The sequence below is a fragment of the Neolamprologus brichardi genome, unplaced genomic scaffold (genome assembly GCF_056152115.1).
Source record: "Neolamprologus brichardi isolate AB-2024 unplaced genomic scaffold, ASM5615211v1 NODE_ptg000031l+_length_7269946_cov_1, whole genome shotgun sequence".
Lineage (NCBI taxonomy): Eukaryota > Metazoa > Chordata > Actinopteri > Cichliformes > Cichlidae > Neolamprologus > Neolamprologus brichardi.
The window spans coordinates 6,057,703-6,078,578 of NW_028270136.1; the positions used below are offsets into that span (position 1 = coordinate 6,057,703).

Sequence of the window (20,876 nt, forward strand, 5' to 3'; positions counted from 1 at the left end):
TGTCGCTTACGTGGAGACAGGAAGTGTCTTCCCTTGGTTTCCGGGTTGGAGTCTCGGTTGTTGTGTGTCTACGATGGCCCAGGACTCCGCGCTTTCTCTCCGGGTGTCGGAGATCAGCGACCCGGCGCTTCTCTTTGAGCGCTACAACACCGAGGAGATCCGCGGGATCGAGCGCAAAGTGCGCGGGGAGATCGAGCAGAAGCGGGAGGAGCTGCGGCAGATGGTGGGCGAGCGGTACCGGGACCTGATCGACGCCGCCGACACGATCGGGGAGATGAAGCAGTGCTCGGGGAGCGTCGTGCAGTCCATCCAGGACATGCAGCAGTACTGCCACAAGCTGAAGCAGAGCAGAGCCGGCGTGGCCAGCTGCAGGGTGGAGGTGAGCCAAACGCAGCGCATGCGCCTTAGTACTACTTTACAACGTCATGAAGATCTACCGTGACCTCACCAAACGCGGCAGCGCAGACGTCAGTCGACGATACAGACTCGTAGCTGCTCGGTGAGGCTGCTGAACCAGACTGAACACAGAGCAGTGCGTGGGTCTCAGGTGTCACGTGGCTTTATTGTCACACCTGTAACCTGTTCAGTGAGTCACGCAGCTGCAACACAACATGCAGCGGACACACAACACAGCACTGCACAACGTGCAAGTGTGCAAAGACAGTGCAACATCAGGCAGAACAGAACGATGCAGACACACAACAGTGCAGAAGTGACCTGGTGTGTGTGCGTGTGTGCGTGTGTGTGTGTGCGTGTGTGTGTCTGTGTGTGTGTGTGTGTGTGTGTATGTGTGTGTGTGTGTGTGTGTGTGTGTGTGTGTCAGCCCAGTCACTGAGTGTGCAGGAGTCTGATGTCCTGGGGGAAGAAACTATCCTGTAGTCTGGCAGTGAGGGCAGCAGGTGAAGAGTGTGTGTCTGTGGGGGGATGATCTGATATCGTCGTGTTGGTGTTGTTCATCATGAAAATGTTGTTCCAGGTTCAACATTGCAAGTGACCAATCACATTGTTGTGATGTTATTCTTTTGCGCACCAACCCATTCGTGCATTTATGAAATTCCAATGTTGCAAGGACAATATCAGTTCTGCTTAGCGTTTATTAAAGGGTCAGGGTTAGGGTCCCTTGATCGGCGGACAAAGGCGGTTTCTCGCAGCTTAAGTGCAGTTTTTTGTTTTATGCCGGTTTTTCCCGAAGTCGCAAAAGTATGACGTCACAACATTCTGATTGGTCACTTGCAATGTTGATCCTGGAACAACCTTTAGTATGATGATCTGGGAACAACACCAACACGAGGATATCAGATCGTGCGTCTGTGGGGTGTGTGGGGTCCTCCACGATGCTGGTGGCTTTGGTGTGATAAGTGTCTGATGGAGGGAAGAGCGGCTCCAATGACCTTCCCGGCTGTTCACACTGTCCACTGTACTGCGATGTCGTTACCATACAGACGGAGACGCAGCTGCTCTGGAGAAAAGGCTTCAGAGCTTTTTATTGTCATTGTGCAGTTTCTGCACAGCGAATAGTTAGCTGGACCACAGAGGTGCTAAAGTAAGAAGAAGAGAAACCGATACAGCGAAGGTGGAAAATAAATAAATAGAATAAAAGAAAAAGCAGTGTACATGTATACATATGTGAGTGGGACTATATACATGGTGTACGTGTAGGAAACACTGAAACAGAATAATTGCACAGAACATGGAGAGACTGAGATGTTGCACATAGATGATCAGCAGCAGGGTGGACGTGTTGGGGAAGTCTGTGCACACTGTTAGTTTGCATTAAGAGCTCTGACAGGAAGAAGCTGTTCTTTAGTCTTTACTACAACAGATTTTATTTCACTCTGAAACCATCACTGGGTTGAAATGATGTGTAACCTGCACGTGTTTCCTTCTGAAGCTTCTGCTGAGTGAAGAGAACGAACACTTTCACGTGTGCACAAACTGCTTCTGCAGCAGCTGTTTGAAGCTGATGCCGTTGTCATGGAGACGCGTCTGTGTGTCCTGTTGCAGAGCCAGACTCCGTGGCAGCTGAAGTTCTACACCACGGCCTCCCAGATCAAGCTGCTGTTGGAGATCCCAGAGCGGATCTGGAGCGCCATGGAGGCATCTCACTACCTCCAAGCCACGCAGCTCTACCTGCTGTGCTGCCACCTGCACCACCTGCTGCAGCTGGAGGCCACCGCAGCAGGCCTCTACAGCTCCGTCCTCGTCCGGTTCCCCATCCTCGTCCGACAGGTTGCCACCACCGAACACTTCAGGTTTGTGTCACAATTCCCGCTTAACGGAAACGTGAAATCGAAACGCCGTGGCGCGAAACTAAAATAGTCCACGTGTAGTAGCTGAGATAAGCGTCTTCTTGCAGGGCAGCCATCCTGCTGGACAGCAGGGCTCTGCTGAGGGGCCGTGCGGTGTCGGACCAGGCCATCGCTGAAGCCTTGGTGTCCATCATGCTGCTTGAAGACAGCTCTCCTCGCCAGGCTCTGGCTGACTTCCTGTTGGCCCGGAAATCATCCATACATCAGCTGCTGAACCAGCCGCAGCACGGTATTGTCTCTGGTCTCCTTCTGTTGTAAAGCGCGCTCTGACACATGATAAAGAAAAAGCCTTCGAGGCGTCTGTTGGTCCATAAAGCTGAGCTTCTCTGCAGGTGCAGGGATCAAGTCCCAGGTGTGCAGCCTCGTGGAGCTGCTGGTCACCACTCTGTTTCAGGCCTACGCCATCTTCTACCTGCCCCCAGAGGGCAGCCCCCGGCCAGGGGAGGAGGCTTTGAGCTGTGGCATGCTCTTCTCTGTCCTGGACAACGTCACATCGACGAGTCCTGCAGGTAAACAGCTGAGACACGTGTTTAGCTTTCCACCCAATAAGAACAAGCTGTGCTGCAGAGCTCCTGTATGTATGACTGTATTGTGCTGCAGTAAGTGTGCAGTAAGAGCGCCGCGCCCGTCCACTCTGACCAGTCTGAGAAACTAACCCCCCCTTTGTTCCCCGTCTTTGTCCTCAGCTAAGCAGAGGAGGCTGTTGCAGGAAGACGTGAGTGCAGGCAGCTGGTTGAAGTACCTGCCTGCGTCCATCTCAGAGTTTCAACCTGTTCTTCGCACCCTGGCTCAGCCAATCCAGAGGGAGCACCTGCAGGACGCTCTGCAACAGTGGATCGATACGTAAGAGCTGCTGTTTGCTTTCTTTCAGTCTCAGTGTTGTTTGAAAGATGTGCTAACAGCAGCCTTCCAGCTCTGCCTCTGTCAGCAGTGAGAGCCACTCGTGATCACGCTGAGCTGACAGAAGGCAGCGATCACCCCGAGTCAGAGTCCAGCTCACAGGATGGCGGCAGGAGTCCTCGGGGTAGCGTACGTGATCCAGCACAGCCTCCCTGAGCAGCAGAGGGCGCCGACGCGCTGCTTTTTATCCTCGGTCACTTACACACCGCTGCAGGGGCCTTAAACATGTCCGGGGCTGACCGTGGGTCCTCCACCTGTGAGGGTGGAGCCGTGAACACAGTCGTGATCGTTGGCTCGAGGACAAAGGTTTAGTTTAGACACGAGGAGCAGGAGGGTTCAAGTTTAACATTCATGATACAGGATCATTATCTGCTCGTGGTGAACGTGTAAGGTCGTGATAGTGTCACTGAAAATGAAAACTGTGGATGTTCGACTGCTGACGATGGCGTAATGCTGGTAAACTGAGACACATGTCACGGCTGCTCGGCGCCGCCCAAACTAAACCAACCTTTGAGTCGATTTCCTCTGCTGGTGAACTCATTAAGCTGTTGCTGCTCACATGTCACGATGAGCAAACAGATCACGAAGAAGACCTCTGCTTGTCAGAGAGCAGACGTTAACATCTGGCCAGCTGTGTAGGACAGTTTGATCTTCATTTAGTTTCATTAGTTTGTGGGACGACGAGTGGAAGAGCAGAGGAAGTTTACTGGTTTGGAGTCGTCCACGTGAAAACTGGATGACGTCCAGGCAGCAGTGAAAGACTAGTGAGGGGTCGGGCAGGTGGCTCAGCAGAGTTTAAGACCTGCTCACATTCGATCCACTGCAGATGTTTGCACCTCGACTGCTGTGGGACACGATGAAGACCAGTGTCTGTGGTCCAATCATGTCTCATACTGCAGGACAACACAGAGCAACACGTGAAGCTCGAGCTGGGAGTTGAAGTTCAGACCAGAGACGAGACAAACACAAAGATGAGCAGCTGTGAGCACGAGAAGCTCAGCAGAGCGTCTCACTCCACCTGTCACAAATCTGTTTATTCACTGCTCCTTCTTATTGTTATCATTATTACTCACATGTCTGGTTATTTCCACTGTAATTAAATTACTTTTCCACTGAAAAAGCAGAGTAACTGATTACTGTTCATTTTTAGGTGTTTTAATTACAGTTACTTACAGTGTGCTTGTGTTGCATTGTAAAATAATTAAACTCGCTGAATGTCATCATTTCATTTCAATCATTTATCTTCTAAACGTAGAAGTAACGCTGCAGTGCAGCTGCACAGTCGTCGGACTCGGCTGAAGCGAGCGGCTGTTTCATGGCGTGGACAAACTCACGCCTCTTCACAGGAAACAAGCAGACACAAACGTTACAGTGATATCTAAAAACTATCAGCTGCTGTTAACAGCAGGAGTAACCTGCTGAAGCGTCTGACACGGAGCAGAGACGAACACTTCTGAGTGATGCTCGTTCATCATCCATCACCGCGGCAACAACAGCTGAGCAGCAAACCTGATTGGACTTCAGCACTTAAAGAGTGACTGCAGGCGGCGCTGTGGAGGAGACGCTGCTGTAGAGTCTCCGTCTTTAAAATGATTTATTATTTAAAGAGTTTGATTTCTCTTGTTTGTCCACTCTTTTATTGGGATTTTAAGAAGAGTAATTAAGTTACTTTTCAGACTCAGTAATTAGATATTTTAAATACACTGTTGATTAAGTAATTAGTAATTAATTACTTAAAGTAACTTACCAACACTGGCCTGTGTGCAGAGCTCAGCGTGGTGATAAACAGTGACGGGCTGATGTGTGCAGATGTTTCAGAAGCTGCATGATAACGTCCCGTCTGTGTTGTTTCCAGCTGTAAGGACGACATCTGCCACGGCGTTGGAAGCCTTCTGGTCTACGTCACGAGCCTGAAGGGGCTCGCCGCCATCAGAGATGCTGTCTGGGACCTGCTGTCAGCAGACTCCATCAGTCAGCACTGGAGCGCCGTCTGCCAGCGTCTGCTGGAGCACCCCCTCGCCGTCTGGGAGGACATCTTGCAGCAGCTTTTCCTGCAGCGGCTGCAGGTTGCTGTTCTTCTATCTTCAGCTTTATAGGTTCATTTTCAGGCCCAACTAGTCTGTATACTTTCTGATGATGGGGATGAACATGTAGTTATTGCAGCACTTTATTGTTTCTTTCGACTCTTCAAGGTCATCACTAAAGAGGAGACTGAAGCCATCTCAGTGCTGTCCATCCAGCTGCTTACATCAGCTGTCAGGGATCTGCAGACCCAGAGCGTCCACTCGTCTGCAGGTACCCACAGCAGCCACGGCGCCCAGTATGAGCTCGACGTCTCCTCCTTCCTGTGGTTGGAGTCTGCGGGGGACCTGCTGAACGACGCAGGCTGGTTCAGCGTGAGCCAGCGGGGCCAGCAGCAGCACAGGAGCGGCCTCGCCATGAAGACGCAGGCGCTCACGCCGTGTGTTCAGAGCTTCTGCTCCTCCATTGATGCAAAGCTGAAAGCCAGACTGGAGGATCTGCAGCACTACCTTCCCTCCCAGGACGGGGGTAGGTGCACGGGGAGTGCTGGGGGTGCACGGGGAGTGCTGGGGGTGCACTGGGAGTACTGGGGGTGCACTGGGAGTACTGGGGGTGCACGGGGAGTGCTGGGGGGGTTCAGCTGACAGATTGATGGAGGTGTTTTTATTCCAAACTGCACGTCCTGGTTTAATGTTGAGGAAGACCAGTGAAAAGTTCAGGCTTTGTTCAAGTTTTATCTTTTGGAACCAACTCGAGATTCTTTCATTTCTCATGGAGTATCAGGAAGTGACATCACCTGACCATGAAACGGGGTGATGTCAGCTCTCCGATTCCTTTTGAATGTCTGAAACTGACATTTGTCTGCACTTCCTCTTCTTTGCTCTGATGCTGAAAACCACAGAAGCGCTGACTCTGGACTGTGTAAACATACAAACGGCTGCTATTGGAGTCCTGACAGTTGTTATGTGTCGTGCTTTGCAGGCTCTGACTCCACTCCGGCCACGGTCCCTTCCTCTGCTGATAAGCCATCCTCATCCTCGTTTAACCGCTTCATCGACTCCTCAGCGGTGGAGGAGGCGCTGCGCGGCGGCTGTTTGGCCTGTGTTCACCACATCCTGTCCTTCATCCGGTCACAGCTGGCTGCGGTCTCGCCAGACTCCAGGCCCGTCTGCCTCAGTGCAGTTCTGTTCATGGCCAGGCTGTGCCAGTCTATGGGCAAGCTGTGCCCCAACCTGAAGCATTGCATCCTGGGAAAGCAGGGTGGTTTGGACAGCGCAGCCAAAGGGACCCCGAGGCAAGGCAGGAAGCTGGGCAAGCTGACAGAGGTCAGGCCGTCCCAGGACAAGTGGGAGGCGCTGAAGGAGGAGCTTCTTGGCTGCAGTATGGAGGCCTACCGCATCTGGAGCGCCGCCCTTTCTAAAGTCAGACACAGTCACACGTGTTCATGTAAACTTGACATGTTTATGGTTTGTAGATACAGAGCAGCTTTGTTCTTCATGCAAACAGTAATGATCATCTCTGTAGCTTCTGCTTTCAGCAGGTCAGCGTCCAGCTGTGGACACGTCCAGCTGTGGTTAAACTGGTTTATAAAGTGAACGTGTGTTATGTGACTGAACGGGTGGAGGGCGACTGACTAAACCAGTGATCATGTTTAATGTTTTAGCTTGAGCAGACGTGTGAGGGTCAGACGTCTGCAGCTGTGACTTGTATCTGGGTTCCTCTGGTCTGAAGACCTGCTCGGCTGTGTTTCAGGGGCTGTTGGAGAAGTTTGGCGTGGTGCTTCATGCTGAGTCTGCAGGCACCATCTTAGCCACAGCAACTAACTGGGAGGATCTGGAGATCCAGGAGGAGGCGGAGTCTGGAAGCAGCGTTACGTCCAAAATCCGTCTTCCAGTACAGGTGAGAAGGACGTCTGACACAAACTGGAAGGACCCAGAGTCCGTACTGAGGTCTGACGGCGGTCTGTTGTTTCTGTGTCTCCTGTAGCCGACGTGGTTTGTGCAGTCGCTGCTGTTCCAGCTGTGCGTGGAAATAAACAGGGTGGGAGGCCACGCCCTTCCTCGCTCCACCCTCCAGGAGTTTCTGCAGACCTGTTTGACTGAAGTCCTGCACCATTACCACAGCCTGACACAGACCAGCAGCACGGTAACTGAGACCTGATCATTTCCTGTCCTGAGAAAAGTGTAAGAATAAACTTGATGATCACAGACGAGCAGAGCGTCGTGGCTCTGAAGGGAATCCTAACAGGAGCTGGTGTAAGGCTGCACACAGCCAGAAGAGACTAATGAAGAGCTCAGTTCACACATTCTGTACTTGAGTAGAAGTACAGATACTAGTGTTCAGAAATACTCGAGTAAAAACTGAAGTCCTGATTCTTGTTTACTCGATGAAAAGTGAAAAGTGCAGGTTGTGAACTGTGCTCACAGTAAGAAAGTAAAAGGTTTTCTGTCTGTGTACGAAGCTGACTGAGGTGACTGTGCTGCAGCTTCAATAACAGTGGAAGAAAACAGATGGTAACAAGCTTTTAGTCAGTTAAACTGTAATAGATTACTCAGCTTGGTTAAGTAGAGTCTGAGTGGGAAAGGACAAACCTGAGAGGGTGACTTCCCCCAAATCAGGGAGATGAGTGGGGAAGTGGAGTGGGATCAGCACATGAACCTGAGATTGGCTGTAAGGACTCAGCGTGGGCAAAGAGCTCACACAGGTTTCTGCTGTGGGCTCTGTTTATTGGTCAGGCTGTGATCAGCTGACCTGTTTCATCAGCTGTACGCACGTGTGCTGCTACACTGTCTTTATACTGGCTGGTGTCGAGTTGGAGTGAATTCAGTGAATCTCAGCATCATGAGCTTCACTCTGACCGTGATCATCAGTCACACACTTTAAACCCATCAGCTCACCATGGACGTGAATCAACCTGCTGTCACGTGTACAGAATGATGTCTGATTAACAACGTGAGGAGTTTCATGTCTCTGCTCGTGTTCAGTGCAAACTACCATCATAATGTCTCTAATGTTGTTAATGCAAAAAAAGGACAGAGAGAAACTAGTGCTGTCAGCGTTACCGGGTTAACGCGCCATAACTGGCAAATCCCTGTTAACAAGTTAACACAGATTAGTCCGGGTTACTTTACAACGCCGCATTAACGCCGCATTAACGTTGCATTAACGTTGCATTAATGTTGCATTAACGTTGCATTAACGCCGCATTAACGTTGCATTAACGCCGCATTAAGGTTGCATTAACGCCGCATTAAGGTTGCATTAAGGTTGCATTAACGCCGCATTAACGCCGCATTAATGCCGCATTAACGTTGCATTAACGCCGCATTAACGTTGCATTAACGCCGCATTAATGTTGCATTAACGTTGCATTAACGCCGCATTAATGCCGCATTAACGTTGCATTAACGCCGCATTAACGTTGCATTAACGCCGCATTAAGGTTGCATTAACGCCGCATTAAGGTTGCATTAAGGTTGCATTAACGCCGCATTAACGCCGCATTAACGTTGCATTAACGTTGCATTAACGCCGCATTAACGCCGCATTAATGCCGCATTAACGTTGCATTAACGCCGCATTAAGGTTGCATTAACGCCGCATTAAGGTTGCATTAACGCCGCATTAAGGTTGCATTAAGGTTGCATTAACGCCGCATTAACGTTGCATTAACGCCGCATTAACGCCGCATTAAGGTTGCATTAACGCCGCATTAACGCCGCATTAACGTTGCATTAACGCCGCATTAACGCCGCATTAACGTTGCATTAACGCCGCATTACCGTCGCATTAACGCCGCATTAACGCTGCATTAACGCTGCATTAAGGTTGCATTAACGCTGCATTAACGCCGCATTAAGGTTGCATTAACGCCGCATTAACCCCGCATTAACGTCGCATTAACGCCGCATTAACGCCGCATTAACGCCGCATTAACGCTGCATTAACCCCGCATTAACACGTTAATGCGCTAAGAGAAAGCTTATTTGAACTGAAGAGATCAGAGGTCCAATGAGATATTAGAATCATACCCACAGGCCTGTTCACCAGTCAGGCGTAACTCATGACCACTGACAGGTGAAGTTAACGTCACTGACCATCTCTTCATCATGGCGTCTTTTACTGGGTGGGACATGTTAGAGAGCAAGTCGACGTTTGGGCCTCAAAGTTGTTTTAGCAGGAAAATGTGCAGACACAGAGTCCAGATAGTGATGGGTAGATAACTGAGCCTCCTGTGGGGGCTCCAGTCTGCAGTGGTGGACAGGCTCACTGATGCACATGGAGAGCGTGGTCTGATCAAATAGACAAGCTCTGTAGGTCACATCGCCAAAGGTGTAACGCTTGCTCTGATAGGAACTGTGTTTAATGGGGCTGCAGACCTGTCAGGGTGCCCATGCTGCACCACAGTGCAGGATGATCACCTGATCAATCATGTTCTCTCTTAATGACGTGGCTGCTCAGGTGTTTGCGTGGCGAGCTTGCAGATGCAGTGTAATCCTTTAGGTCAGTGGTTCCCAAACTTTTTCTGCTGGGCCCCCCTTGTTTTACAAGCAAAATGACCCCCCCGCTACGTCCACACCTACACGGGTATTTTTGAAAACACAGCTGTTTCTATGCGTTTGGACCTTTCGTTCACACGTAAACGGCGTTTCGAATCACCGAAAACTGAGATTTTTTAAACTCCTTTTTTGCGTTTCCGTGTGGACGAAGAATACAGAGTTCGTCACGCAGCGTCAAAGGTATGTGCCTTTATCACGTCACGCTGTGGCCACGTTATTGTTTACATGAGAGGAACTGCAGTGTCCATGATTTGAACCGGGGGAACAAATCGTGTCAGGATCAGCCTGATGTTATTTGTATCCTGTAACTTTACTGTATAAAGAGCAAACATCTCCAACATGTCAGGAGTAGTTAGTCATTACAACAAGTGTTTGTGAACTAAACATCAAGAATGTGGGATCCTGTTTGTCCGTGATTTAAACAGCCCAGCGCTGCTCCCGACGAAGGGAAAACCAATCCTGCAGGGAGACCTACCTGGTAGAGGTGGGAATCACCATACAACGCACGATACAATATTATCACAATACTTAACACACAATATGATATTATTGCGATTTTTTAAAATATTTTGCGATATTCAGATTCTGTACATAAAGGTAAACTTTATCAATATTCATTTTCTCTCATATCAAAGTCTCACACTCAGTCTTTCTCTCATTTCAGTTTGATTGTTGACAAACTGAACGGTTTGTATTACAGTCTAGTCCAACTTAACTGAATCAACCATCTGGTACAATTATAGCTATTCTGAACTATGCAGTTTATGAAAACTATGCAGCCCCTTCAGCAACTGAAGAATTTGAAAGTAAATTAAAACAATATAATTTTACATTAAATAAAAAAGTTTTAAACTGAATTAAAATAAAACATGTCTTAAATTAAAATAAGTAAACTGTCATGTTTATTGCTGCCAAAAACAAGTGAAACACATTTGGACAGTGAAGGAATGTCAGGATTCTTGCTCAGAAAAAGGATCAACATGCTCTGAAGTCAGAGCACAAAAACCTTTTTGTAACAAAATATCGATTTCTGCTGTCCCTGTATCCATACATTATTAGCAAACAAAATATCACCATGCTACACAGTATCCATTTTCCCCCCACCCCTATTACTTCGGCACCTGTGCAGGTGAAACCAAAGGGAAGATTTGCTTCATCATATTTTCTAGTGTTTGGCTCAGAATGAAGTTGGTTTGCAAACATATTCAGCGATGCTTCATCTCCTGCTTTGAGTTTGTGTGGGCGCCCCGTGCTAGCAGTGTCCAAGCGTTTTGTTTTTTCCCTTTTCATATGAGGTTCTGACTGATTAGTGTATTTTGTCAATGCAACTGTCAAAACGATGGCAGTGAGAAGCTGATCTGATGGAGCACAGAAACATAAGGGCGTGGTTAGCACGTTAAATGTATTTTGGTTGTGCCTCCGTTCTCCTTCAGGATGCTGTATTCCCCATGACGCAGAACAGAGCCCTGCAGTTCCTGTTTGACCTCCGTTACCTGAGCGCTACACTGGGGAGCAGACTGGACGAACTGAAGAACTCCCGACCACAGCAAGACCCAAGGTATCAGTTCACATCCACAATATGTGTCACGGCCTGTTTGTGTCTGCAAACACCCGAGGAAGCTGTAATCCTGGAATCCTGTACGTGTCAGAGGTGTTCACGGGTTCATATGGTTGTTCCAGAATCAGCGACTGAATCCTGCGACGTGAGTGGCTGTTCAACTGGTAGGTCGAGCCCAGGGGTGTCAAACTCAAGGCTCACTTTAGGTCGCGGCCAAACAAGATAAACATTTATTGAACAAACTAAAACATGTTTTTTTAAACATAAATATGAATAAAAACAGACAGGAATATTATTCCAGATTAAATAAACTTAAAAAAATAAACTTTAACTTTAAATATCCTGTCAAACTTACACAAGTTAGAAATATGAACATGCTGCCAAAACCCCAGAAAAAGTAATGAAAGCAAACACAAGGTTGGAGCCGCATGTAGAGGAGCTGGGCGTTGCTGCAGGGGTGGAGCTAATAAACTGTGCGGGCCCTTCAGTGTCGTACTTTCCCTGAGTGCATCGTTACACTGCAGCTCCATCTGAATCTGCACAGGTGCAGCAAAGCTGACTTGGTTCAACATGACTGCAACAGGGAAAGTGAGGCAGGCTGCACTGGTGCATTAGTGACAGCTTCACGTGAAACGCCTTCACAGCATCAAACATGTCCATGAACTGACAGGTTTCCTTGATGAGCTCAAAAAACTTTATTGAGAACTTTTCCTCAACTCAGCCAGCGGACCTCTGTGTGAAGGAATGTTGGCAAACTCTGAATCTATTTCCCACATAAAGACTGAAACTGACGTGATTTAAACTTTTAGCTCAGATAAATTTACGGTCTGTGTTACGGTGATCAACATGCTCCATTTTTAGGACTTTACCACACAGCCTTTCCTGGTGTGTGATGCAGTGATGTTAACTCACCGGTACAGTTCTCCTGCATCTTTACTCGCATCCTGCTGACTAGTCCACTTTTTTCACCGCACAGCACCGGCGCTCCATCTGTTGTCAGTCCAACAAGTTTGTCCCAGGACAGTTTCACGTCGTTACACTTTGACATACGCTTTAAAAAACGTCTTTTCCTGTCGTTGTGCATCGATTTAATGTCCAATATTTCCTCTCCACGGATGAAGATGGCCAGCTGTGCAGTGTCCATCATGTCTGTCCTTTCATCCCCAGCAAGATGCAATGAAGTTTTTGCTTCTTTCACACAACTGTGTTCTTAAATCAGTGGCAGAATCAACTTCTCTCTCCACCATTGTGAGCGGCGAGCTTCACAATGACAGAAGTTTGACTTGATTGAAGCGGGCATGTTCCCAGTTAGCCTAGCGTTCAGCAAGGAGGCTGCAGCGCTGCATTATGGGATCTGTAGTTTGTCTGTTATTAGCGCCTCATATCACCGGGCCATGCATGACAATAATTTTACATCTATATAAAATGATCTCACAGCCTTATATAAATGTACGCCGGGCCGGATGTGGCCCGCGGGCCTTCAGTTTGACACATGTGGGCTAGCCTATGACATACTACTGCTGTTGCCTAGTAACCATGACAGCTACAGACATGATGAGCAGCGTGTTAAACTCTCTGTTTTAAAATAGAGAAAATTGTTCTTCTGTTTTACTTTTTCTGGAGAAAATTGACATGTGTCATTGGTGTGTTATGTATCCTACGCTGAGCCTTGGGCTGAGTCCCTTTAGACAACACGAATGTTAACTTAGTTAGTAAACAAGTTTGCTAATGTAGCTCATCTGATGACCGGCTGGGCGTTGATTGGCCAGGACTTGTTTTTCCCATTCAGCTGACTCTCAGCACTTCCAGACCCCTGCAGGTATTCTGTGGTAGTGCAATTCCCTCAGTTCTGTGTACCAATATGATCTGAGGGGGTTCAGGCCTGTGCAGAGCAGCAGTGGGCACAGAGCATCTCCTTGGTAAATCCCAGTTTGATAGTGTCTTGTACTGTTGGCTTGAACTTGGCCTCTAGTGTTGTTCGCCACATCATCAAATTCCTGATGAAGGTTCTTGGGGACCTGTTGATCCGGGTACAGAGCTAGATATTCCAGGATATTCCAGGATCCATATGTGAGCCAGTCTGGGTGTGGCTCATCCACTGGTAGCTGGTTCATTTGTGCTGCCAGATGGTGTCACTACGTCTGTCGTGTATGTGACGGCATTTTCTCCTTTTGTTGTGCATCCTGTGTATGCTGGAAGAAAGCAATGAAGGAGCACTGAAGCTCTGTCCTTAGTGTTTGCAGAACGGGAACAGTGTTGCTATGGCCACCACACTGATACTTCCGGATCACAGAAGCCTTCCTAAGGAAAATAGACTATTGGAGTGCACACATCCTTTCCACTGTGACGTAATCAGCCTTCAAATGCAGCCCCCTGACTTTGGACACAGTGGTGCATTACAGCCGATTGATTACTTATGTGTAACATGTTAGTTTAATCACATCCTTAAATGTAATGATCAGAGCTCAGTTTCTGGTCACTTGTTTAAGTTACACAAATGATTAATTAGTTGTATCTCCACGTTGAGCCGACAGAAACAGTTGTGTACCTGTGCACAGCAAATGCCTGAGTTTCAATGGCAGAAGAATAAAAATAGCAGCAGTGTACAGCTTTTGAGGAGTGGCCACTCGATCCACTCTGTGACAGCTGAAAACTCGACCCAGGTCTAACGCAAAGAACAAGCTGATTGTCTCCAACGAGCTGTAACATGCTGTTGCAAATCTAGAAACACCATCTATCAATATATTGGCCCAGCAGCAGAGCCACAGTCATGTGCTGTCTGATTCAGCACTTTGTCCATTTATCGACAGTGGAGTGTGGAATAACTGCAAACGTTGTGCTGTATGTCTTACAGATTCCATGAAACCTGTGATTGGCTGGAGAGCTTCATTGACCCCTTTGACCTGGACGTGTTTACACCTCACCTGAACGCCAGCCTCAACCGCCTGTCTCAAAGGACCTTGGTACTTCCAGCTACGCTTAAAGGAGTCAAAGATAAACAATGCTGTTTTTGTAACAGGCAGTTCATTTGGACGACACATTTATATGGGACACATACATTAAAAGACACACATTCTCATTTAATGTTTTTTCTACTATTTCCATTGTAGATTCTCACTGAAGCCATCAAAACTCTGAATAAACACAACATGAAATTATGTATTAAACCAAAAAGTGTGAAAACACTCAGATTCTTCCAAACAGCCCCTTTGCTTTGATTCCAGTACGTATCACTCCGCGAGGCTCCGCCTACGATAGCCGTAATGCTCCGACAATCCATCAAGCGGTGCGGCTTCGTAGCTTAGCAAAGTCGTACTGAAACATTTGACAGATGTTCGAGCGCCGTGCACATAAAATCGTCTCGAGGTCAGTAAACACAACCAGAGTTCATACATAAGGCACACGGGATTATAAGGGGCTCTGTCGACTTTCAGAAAAATCAAAGGATGATTTTAAGTGCGCCGTATTTTCCAAACAACACGGTAATAACGACGGCCCGCTAGCATGCTCTACCAAAAATAGAGCTTTGTTGTGTATCTGAGGGACGAAAGCTAAACCAGTTCCACACCACTGAAGTTGCAGCATTTTTACAAACCAGTTCTGGTTTCATTCAACGATCCACTTTCGCTCTTCTCGTTTTGCGTCGCCGCCATGCGCGTTTTACCCATATTCTATCGCGATATTTCATTTTCCTATGTTGCCCAACATTACACCAGTGTTACCGTGAATGGTATGATATAGCCCAGCACTAGGTCGTCATGTGAGACAGTTTCATCATCAACTATCAGACTTGATAGTTTTTGTGACTGCACTTGGAGACACAGTCAAGGTTTTAGCAATGATCTGGACTGACTGACCTTCAGTTCATAAAGTGATGATGGGCTGTTGTTTCTCTTTACTTAGATGATTGCTTCTTTCCATAATATGAAATCTGACAGTTGTCTTCAAAGGCTGATTCTGTTCATCTGGATGTTTTGTTGTTGGGTTTTTCTCTGTATCTATGAAGCGCCTTGAGGCGACTTTTGTTGTGATTTGGCGCTATATAAATAAAACTGAATTGAATTGAAATTGAATTGAATTTTCAGTGGGAGAAACGTTTCGTCATCATCCAGGTGACGTCTTCAGTTCAGCTGACTGCAGGTTTCTCCAACCTTATAAACAGGACATATGATGACTAAACCAGCCCACTGAAGGAACAATGGGCTGGCAGGTCAGCTGCAGTCAACCTGGAGTCAGCTGAACTGAAGAAGTCACCTGGATGATGACGAAATGTTTCTCCCACTGAAAACATCCAGATGAACAGAATCAGCCTCTGGAGATTTACTTACCTGGATTATTGAGCATCAAGAGGTTTAACAGTTGTCAAACAGAGCTGTCAGCTGTAACCAACCTGACGTCTGAACAACACAACTGATGGTCCCAACCCCATCGAGAAGGCAACAAATTCCACCTATGAACCCTGACAGGCTCACCTGTGAGGTGAAACCATGTCAGGTGACTACATCATGAAGCTCAGTGAGAGCAGGCCGAGGGTTTGCAGAGCTGTCAACAAAGGATGGATACTCTCAAATATAAAACATTATATAAATATTTTTCTTTGTTACATAATTCCATATATGCTGCCTCATATATTTGATGTCTTCAGTTTGTATCTACAATGTAGAAAGAAGTAAAAATAAAGACAAACCATTAATGAGAAGGTGTGTCCACACTGTCACTGGTATACAAAGACAACACTTAGTCTGAACCGAGTGACATGAACACATCCATCGTCACATCCAAACAGAAAAGCTTCACGCAAGTCGAGTTGCTTGAGATTCACAGAATTTACAGAAAATATTAAATTTTGTGATTTATATCATTGTCAGGATGATAAACGTTTTATATCAGGATATGAGAGTGTCATGATATGTCCTGATGTACCTGATGAACATGTCTTCTGTGTTGTGTTTGCTGTCTGATCCTATGAGCCACTCATCTAACGCTGTCCTAATTATTTCCTCGTCAGTTTATAAGCAGTCTTTGTTTCTCCTCCAGGTCCTGCTGGGGCTCCTGACAGGCTCAGAGAAGCAGTTTGCTTTGCGAAGCAGCAGTTTGAACTCCCAGGATCCTTACAACATACTGCCGCTAGCCAGCAGCCAGATCAGGTCAGACTTTAGTTACTAATAGTTACTAAATGAAACAGAAAGTAATGGGTAAGTAAAATCTGATGGTATAGTTTCACTTTCATCTCTTTAATGATCAATAAGATGGGGTCGTCACGTGACAAAGGCAACACGGTGAGATAAACATGAAGGCTCTGTAAGCTGTGTCAAGCAGAGGCCAGGGCAGCCTGATCCTCAGCTACTGAAGCTCTCTGGTGAGGAAAGAGCCTGAGCCAGTGCGTGAGGTCGAGCGATACCCTAATGCACAGCTTGGGCTCTGCAACCAGTCTCCTGCAGAGGAGCTGCCAGGACGGTATTCCTGTATCCGCCGGTTTGCTGCCTGCACATTTGGGTTTTTACCTGTGGACAGGAAGGCTGCTTCCCTGCCTCCAGGTTGGGGAGTGGGTGTTAACCGTTGTTAGTGTTTGTGCGGTTAATAATTCAGTTAGGAACACTTAGCCTTCTTGAATGCACTGGATGGAGTGCTGGAGGGTACTGCGTCTGGTGTCTCCATCGTCCCACTACAACACCTCAGTGCACATGTGGGCAGTCAGGGGTGCGACTGGAGGAGTGGCCGGCCTGATCTGAAGCCGAGTGGTCATCAGTTGTTCCACACTGAACACCATGTTCAAGAATAAAGATGTCCGTCAGCATGTGGCACCAACGCACCCGAGGCTACAGTTCAGTGGTCAGTTTTGTGTCGTCATGTCTGTGGCTGTGAACATCTGTTCTGGTGAAGAAAGTTGATCCGTCAGCTTCTCACCAGCTGGTGGTGGACAGGCCCGGCACACCTGAAAGTAAAGTGAGGATGCACTGGGAGCACCTGGCAGAGGCCCTGGTCCACAAAACCTTCCTGTGTGCAGAAGTACTTTGGCAGCTTGGGGACACTGAATCTGAGTGGACTATGTTCTGATGAAGCTGCTGGACGGTGCTGAGGCTACAACGTCATCGGTGACTGTTGTGCTGGTAATCCCTGTGATTTAGCCAAACAGAATGATTCCTATCAGGCTTGGTCAGCCTGGAGCTGGGTGGCAGCTGAGGGGCTAACAGGCCGAGCAGGACACAGCCTGAGTAACTGAAGCAAAGACTCACTGTAGGAGTTCAGTGAGTCCTTGGAGACAAAATGAGTCTGGCTCAGAGTGATTCTGGGAAAGCTTCAGCTGACTGAGGGAAGCAGTGTTGACTCATACACGTAGTGAGTGTGGCCTTAGCTGCTGAATGTACCTGAGGGTATAGTTGGAGGATGGAAGGAATATTTTGACCTCCTTATTCCCATGGTATCTGGCCAGGAGCAGGTCAGTCTCTGTAAGCCGTTGGGAGTGTTTGGTGCTGTTGATAACCGTTATGGACAGAAGCTAGTTGTGGTGCAGGGGGGGCTCAGAAGCTTATCTCTAGTGTCTGTGGGTCTGTTGGCGGGTGGTGCTGACAGTCAGATAGTGGGCTGCAACACCACCAGGATGATGAACACAGAGAGGAAAAGAAACAGATGTTGACAAAAGTAGCTTCTCAACTGGTCTGCTGGTTTTACACAATCGTGACTTCAGCGGTTCAACTGTTAGTTTAGATTATCTTGTTTTCCCCAATAGCAGAAAAATGTGGTGCTGGTGACCAACTGCACTGTTCAACTGGCCAAACTGGAAATACTCTGTTTGTGTGTCTGACAGGTTCGGGCTGCTGCCTCTCAGCGTCTCACATGTGCAGAAATCCAAAGCAGCTTCCAGAAGCTCTGAAGCTCCTCAGCAGCTGGTGGTGAGTTCAGAGTCTGTTCTTGTTTGGGACATTTCCCCTCTGTGATGTTGTTTACTGGCAGCCACACGATGGCTTTACGTCTCTGTTTTACTGTGCTTATCTAAATGTCCGGTGTCACACCCTCTGCCTTCAAGCAAACCAGTGTCAACCCAGTGTGTTCATCACTGTGTGTTCATCACTGTGTGTTTGGATTCTGCTGGTGAACGCTACAACAGAAAACTGCCACCAACAACCTAAAGTAAAGTTAAAGTACAAGCGCTATAATGCTGTATGCTATAGCGCTGAAATAACAGCCAGGTTGTTAAATAGAGTAAAACATCACCCAAAACATTTTTACCACTGAGCTGTGAAAGAGTGATGGTGTGATGTCATCACTGCGCCCGCAGTGGACAGCCTGCACACCCACGTTTGTCAAAGCTGAGAGTGAAGATGACTCAGGATTTTCATACTATAACTGTAATTATTGAAAATCTTGGACAAATTAGAATTTCAGTAACTTCCCTCTGAATATCAAGGTTAGAGGTCAAAAATGAGAGGATCAACCATTTAAGCCCACGGGAGCGCCCGTGATCCCATTTCCATGACTATTATTAAATCCAGGCAAAGGCCAACCACATAAGCCGGAGCAATGATTGTTTTGAATGGAGGAGAACATATGATTCAACATGTCTGTGAAGGTTCTCAGTCATCCAGGTCATCGTAGTCAAAGGAGCTTGCAAAGAAAAGCGTCTGGACTTCTTTAAGTTACTTGAAGACCTTGACCTTAGAACTGAAGAAGCCTCTCGGATGAGAGGTGAAACGTCTTCAAGTAACTTAAAGAAGTCCAGACGCTTTTCTTTGCAAGCTCCTTTGAATATGATTCAAAGGTCAAGGTTTCTGAAGATCTCGTGAACATGTTAACTCGAGAATGCGACATATGTCCACTGTGAGCGACCATCTTTGAACAGAGGCGGTGGTTTACGACACCAACTCTCTGCCATCTATAATCCAGTTTTGAGTTCCCTCCCCAGACGCCTTAACGCCCACTCACATCCTGGGCCATCTGACCTCAGGACATCACATGATAAGGTGGGGCCAGGTTTCACAATGAGCTCACCTGAAACTCTGGCTGATTGGGACCCACACCCAGTTTCACACCTTGGCTCAGGTGATTAGAGGATCATCAGGGGGTCCTTTTGTCCCTCTGTGGGGGGAAACTCCCACTGGGTTTATATCTGGGACTCTCCACCATTTGACCTTAGAACTGAAGAAGCTTCTCGGATGAAGGTAAAACGTCTTCAAGCAACTTAAAGAAGTCCAGACGCTTTTCTTTCCAAGCTCCTTAGTCTACGATGACCTGGATGAACCTTCACAGACGTTTCATATGACTGTATTATCTTTAACTTTTCCAGTGTTGGAATCATTCGTGGCCAGAAATAATTCCAGGTCTGGACTCTCTTCTCCTCATTGATGAAGTTGCTTCGTGGTAAAACGTTAGGAGCTTTCAGATGGCAGCCCTGACTCTGCTGAAGGTCTGAGCAGAGTCAGGCTCCTGTCTCAGCTCTTTGTCTTCAGATGTCCCGTGACCTGTTTCTCCTTCCTCCTCCAGGCTCGTCAGTCCTTCGCAGCAGGCAGCGATGACAGCTTCCGGCCCGGCAGCCTTTTCAGGCAGCTCGCTGATCAGGATGAAGACACAGCAGCGACTTCTTTATTCAAGCTTAACTGGCTCTCTGGGATGGGCAAATAATCAGCTGGCTGCTTTGTTACAGTGACATGTACAGTAAATACTCTTGTGTTGACAAAATGCCTCCTGTGTGATGTGTAAATGTTGTGTAAGCACTGACGTGTTGGCTGACTGCTGATCAGAGCAGCGATACTTTAGTTGAATGTGTGCATACAGCATCGTTCAGGTGGATGCTTCCTCTGTAGTGCTTTTCTACTCTGAACTCGCCTCCTTCACACTTTCTTTATGCTCCTTCTACCAAAGTGCTTTTAACACTCACTCATACTCTGATGGACGCATCAGCAGCTGAGGCTGTGGCTGGTTGGTGGGGTAGGCTGTCCTTTCCACTCTGGACTGAAACATGTTTAACACACTGTGGTTTGTGACATGCAGACTGATGCAGTCAGCTTCTGTCACAGGATGTCTGCACAGCTACATTTGTATGAGTGAGTCTGTGAACACGCTGACACGAAGCATCATCCCTGCAAACACTCTATCAGCTGACACAGTCTGTACTGGTTCTACATTTTCTCTGGGTGTTAATATGTCAGGTTGTATTTTATGTATTTATTCAGTTCAGATAGAGATGTGTGGCTGGCTGCCATGATGGCAGAAAGCAGGTTGACTTTCTTATTATTGCCTCAGAGTAATCACCAGTGTGTCACCAGCAGAGATGGGCAGTAACTCGTAATCTGATTACTTTTTTCAAGTAACGAGTAAAGTAAGGGATTACTATTGCAAAAACGGTAATTAGATTACCGTTACTTTCCTGTAGGAACGCTGCGTTACTGCGTTACTAAAACCGTGATTTTTTGCGAGAATGTCTCATGACAGTGACGTAAGCGAGTGCGACGTTCGTGACAACAGCTGTGTGCAGATCAACAATGGATCATATATCGAGTGCAGAGAGAGTATGAGCGTGCAGCGTTTAAA

The 20,876-nt window shown here is 47.4% G+C and overlaps 1 protein-coding gene across 1 annotated transcript; it reads left to right on the forward strand.

The window, feature by feature from the left end:
- cog1 (component of oligomeric golgi complex 1) lies at positions 1–20,024 on the forward strand. The gene is made up of 15 exons (XM_087837232.1): positions 1–379; positions 2,005–2,252; positions 2,357–2,538; positions 2,642–2,818; positions 2,996–3,152; positions 5,065–5,275; positions 5,402–5,759; positions 6,213–6,652; positions 6,984–7,130; positions 7,218–7,376; positions 11,224–11,348; positions 14,203–14,311; positions 16,386–16,495; positions 18,157–18,241; positions 19,830–20,024. Exons 1-15 carry the CDS (start codon positions 74–76, stop codon positions 19,965–19,967), a joined length of 2,952 nt encoding a protein of 983 aa, XP_087693358.1. The 5' UTR covers positions 1–73; the 3' UTR covers positions 19,968–20,024.
- Positions 20,025–20,876: the final 852 nt, after the last annotated feature.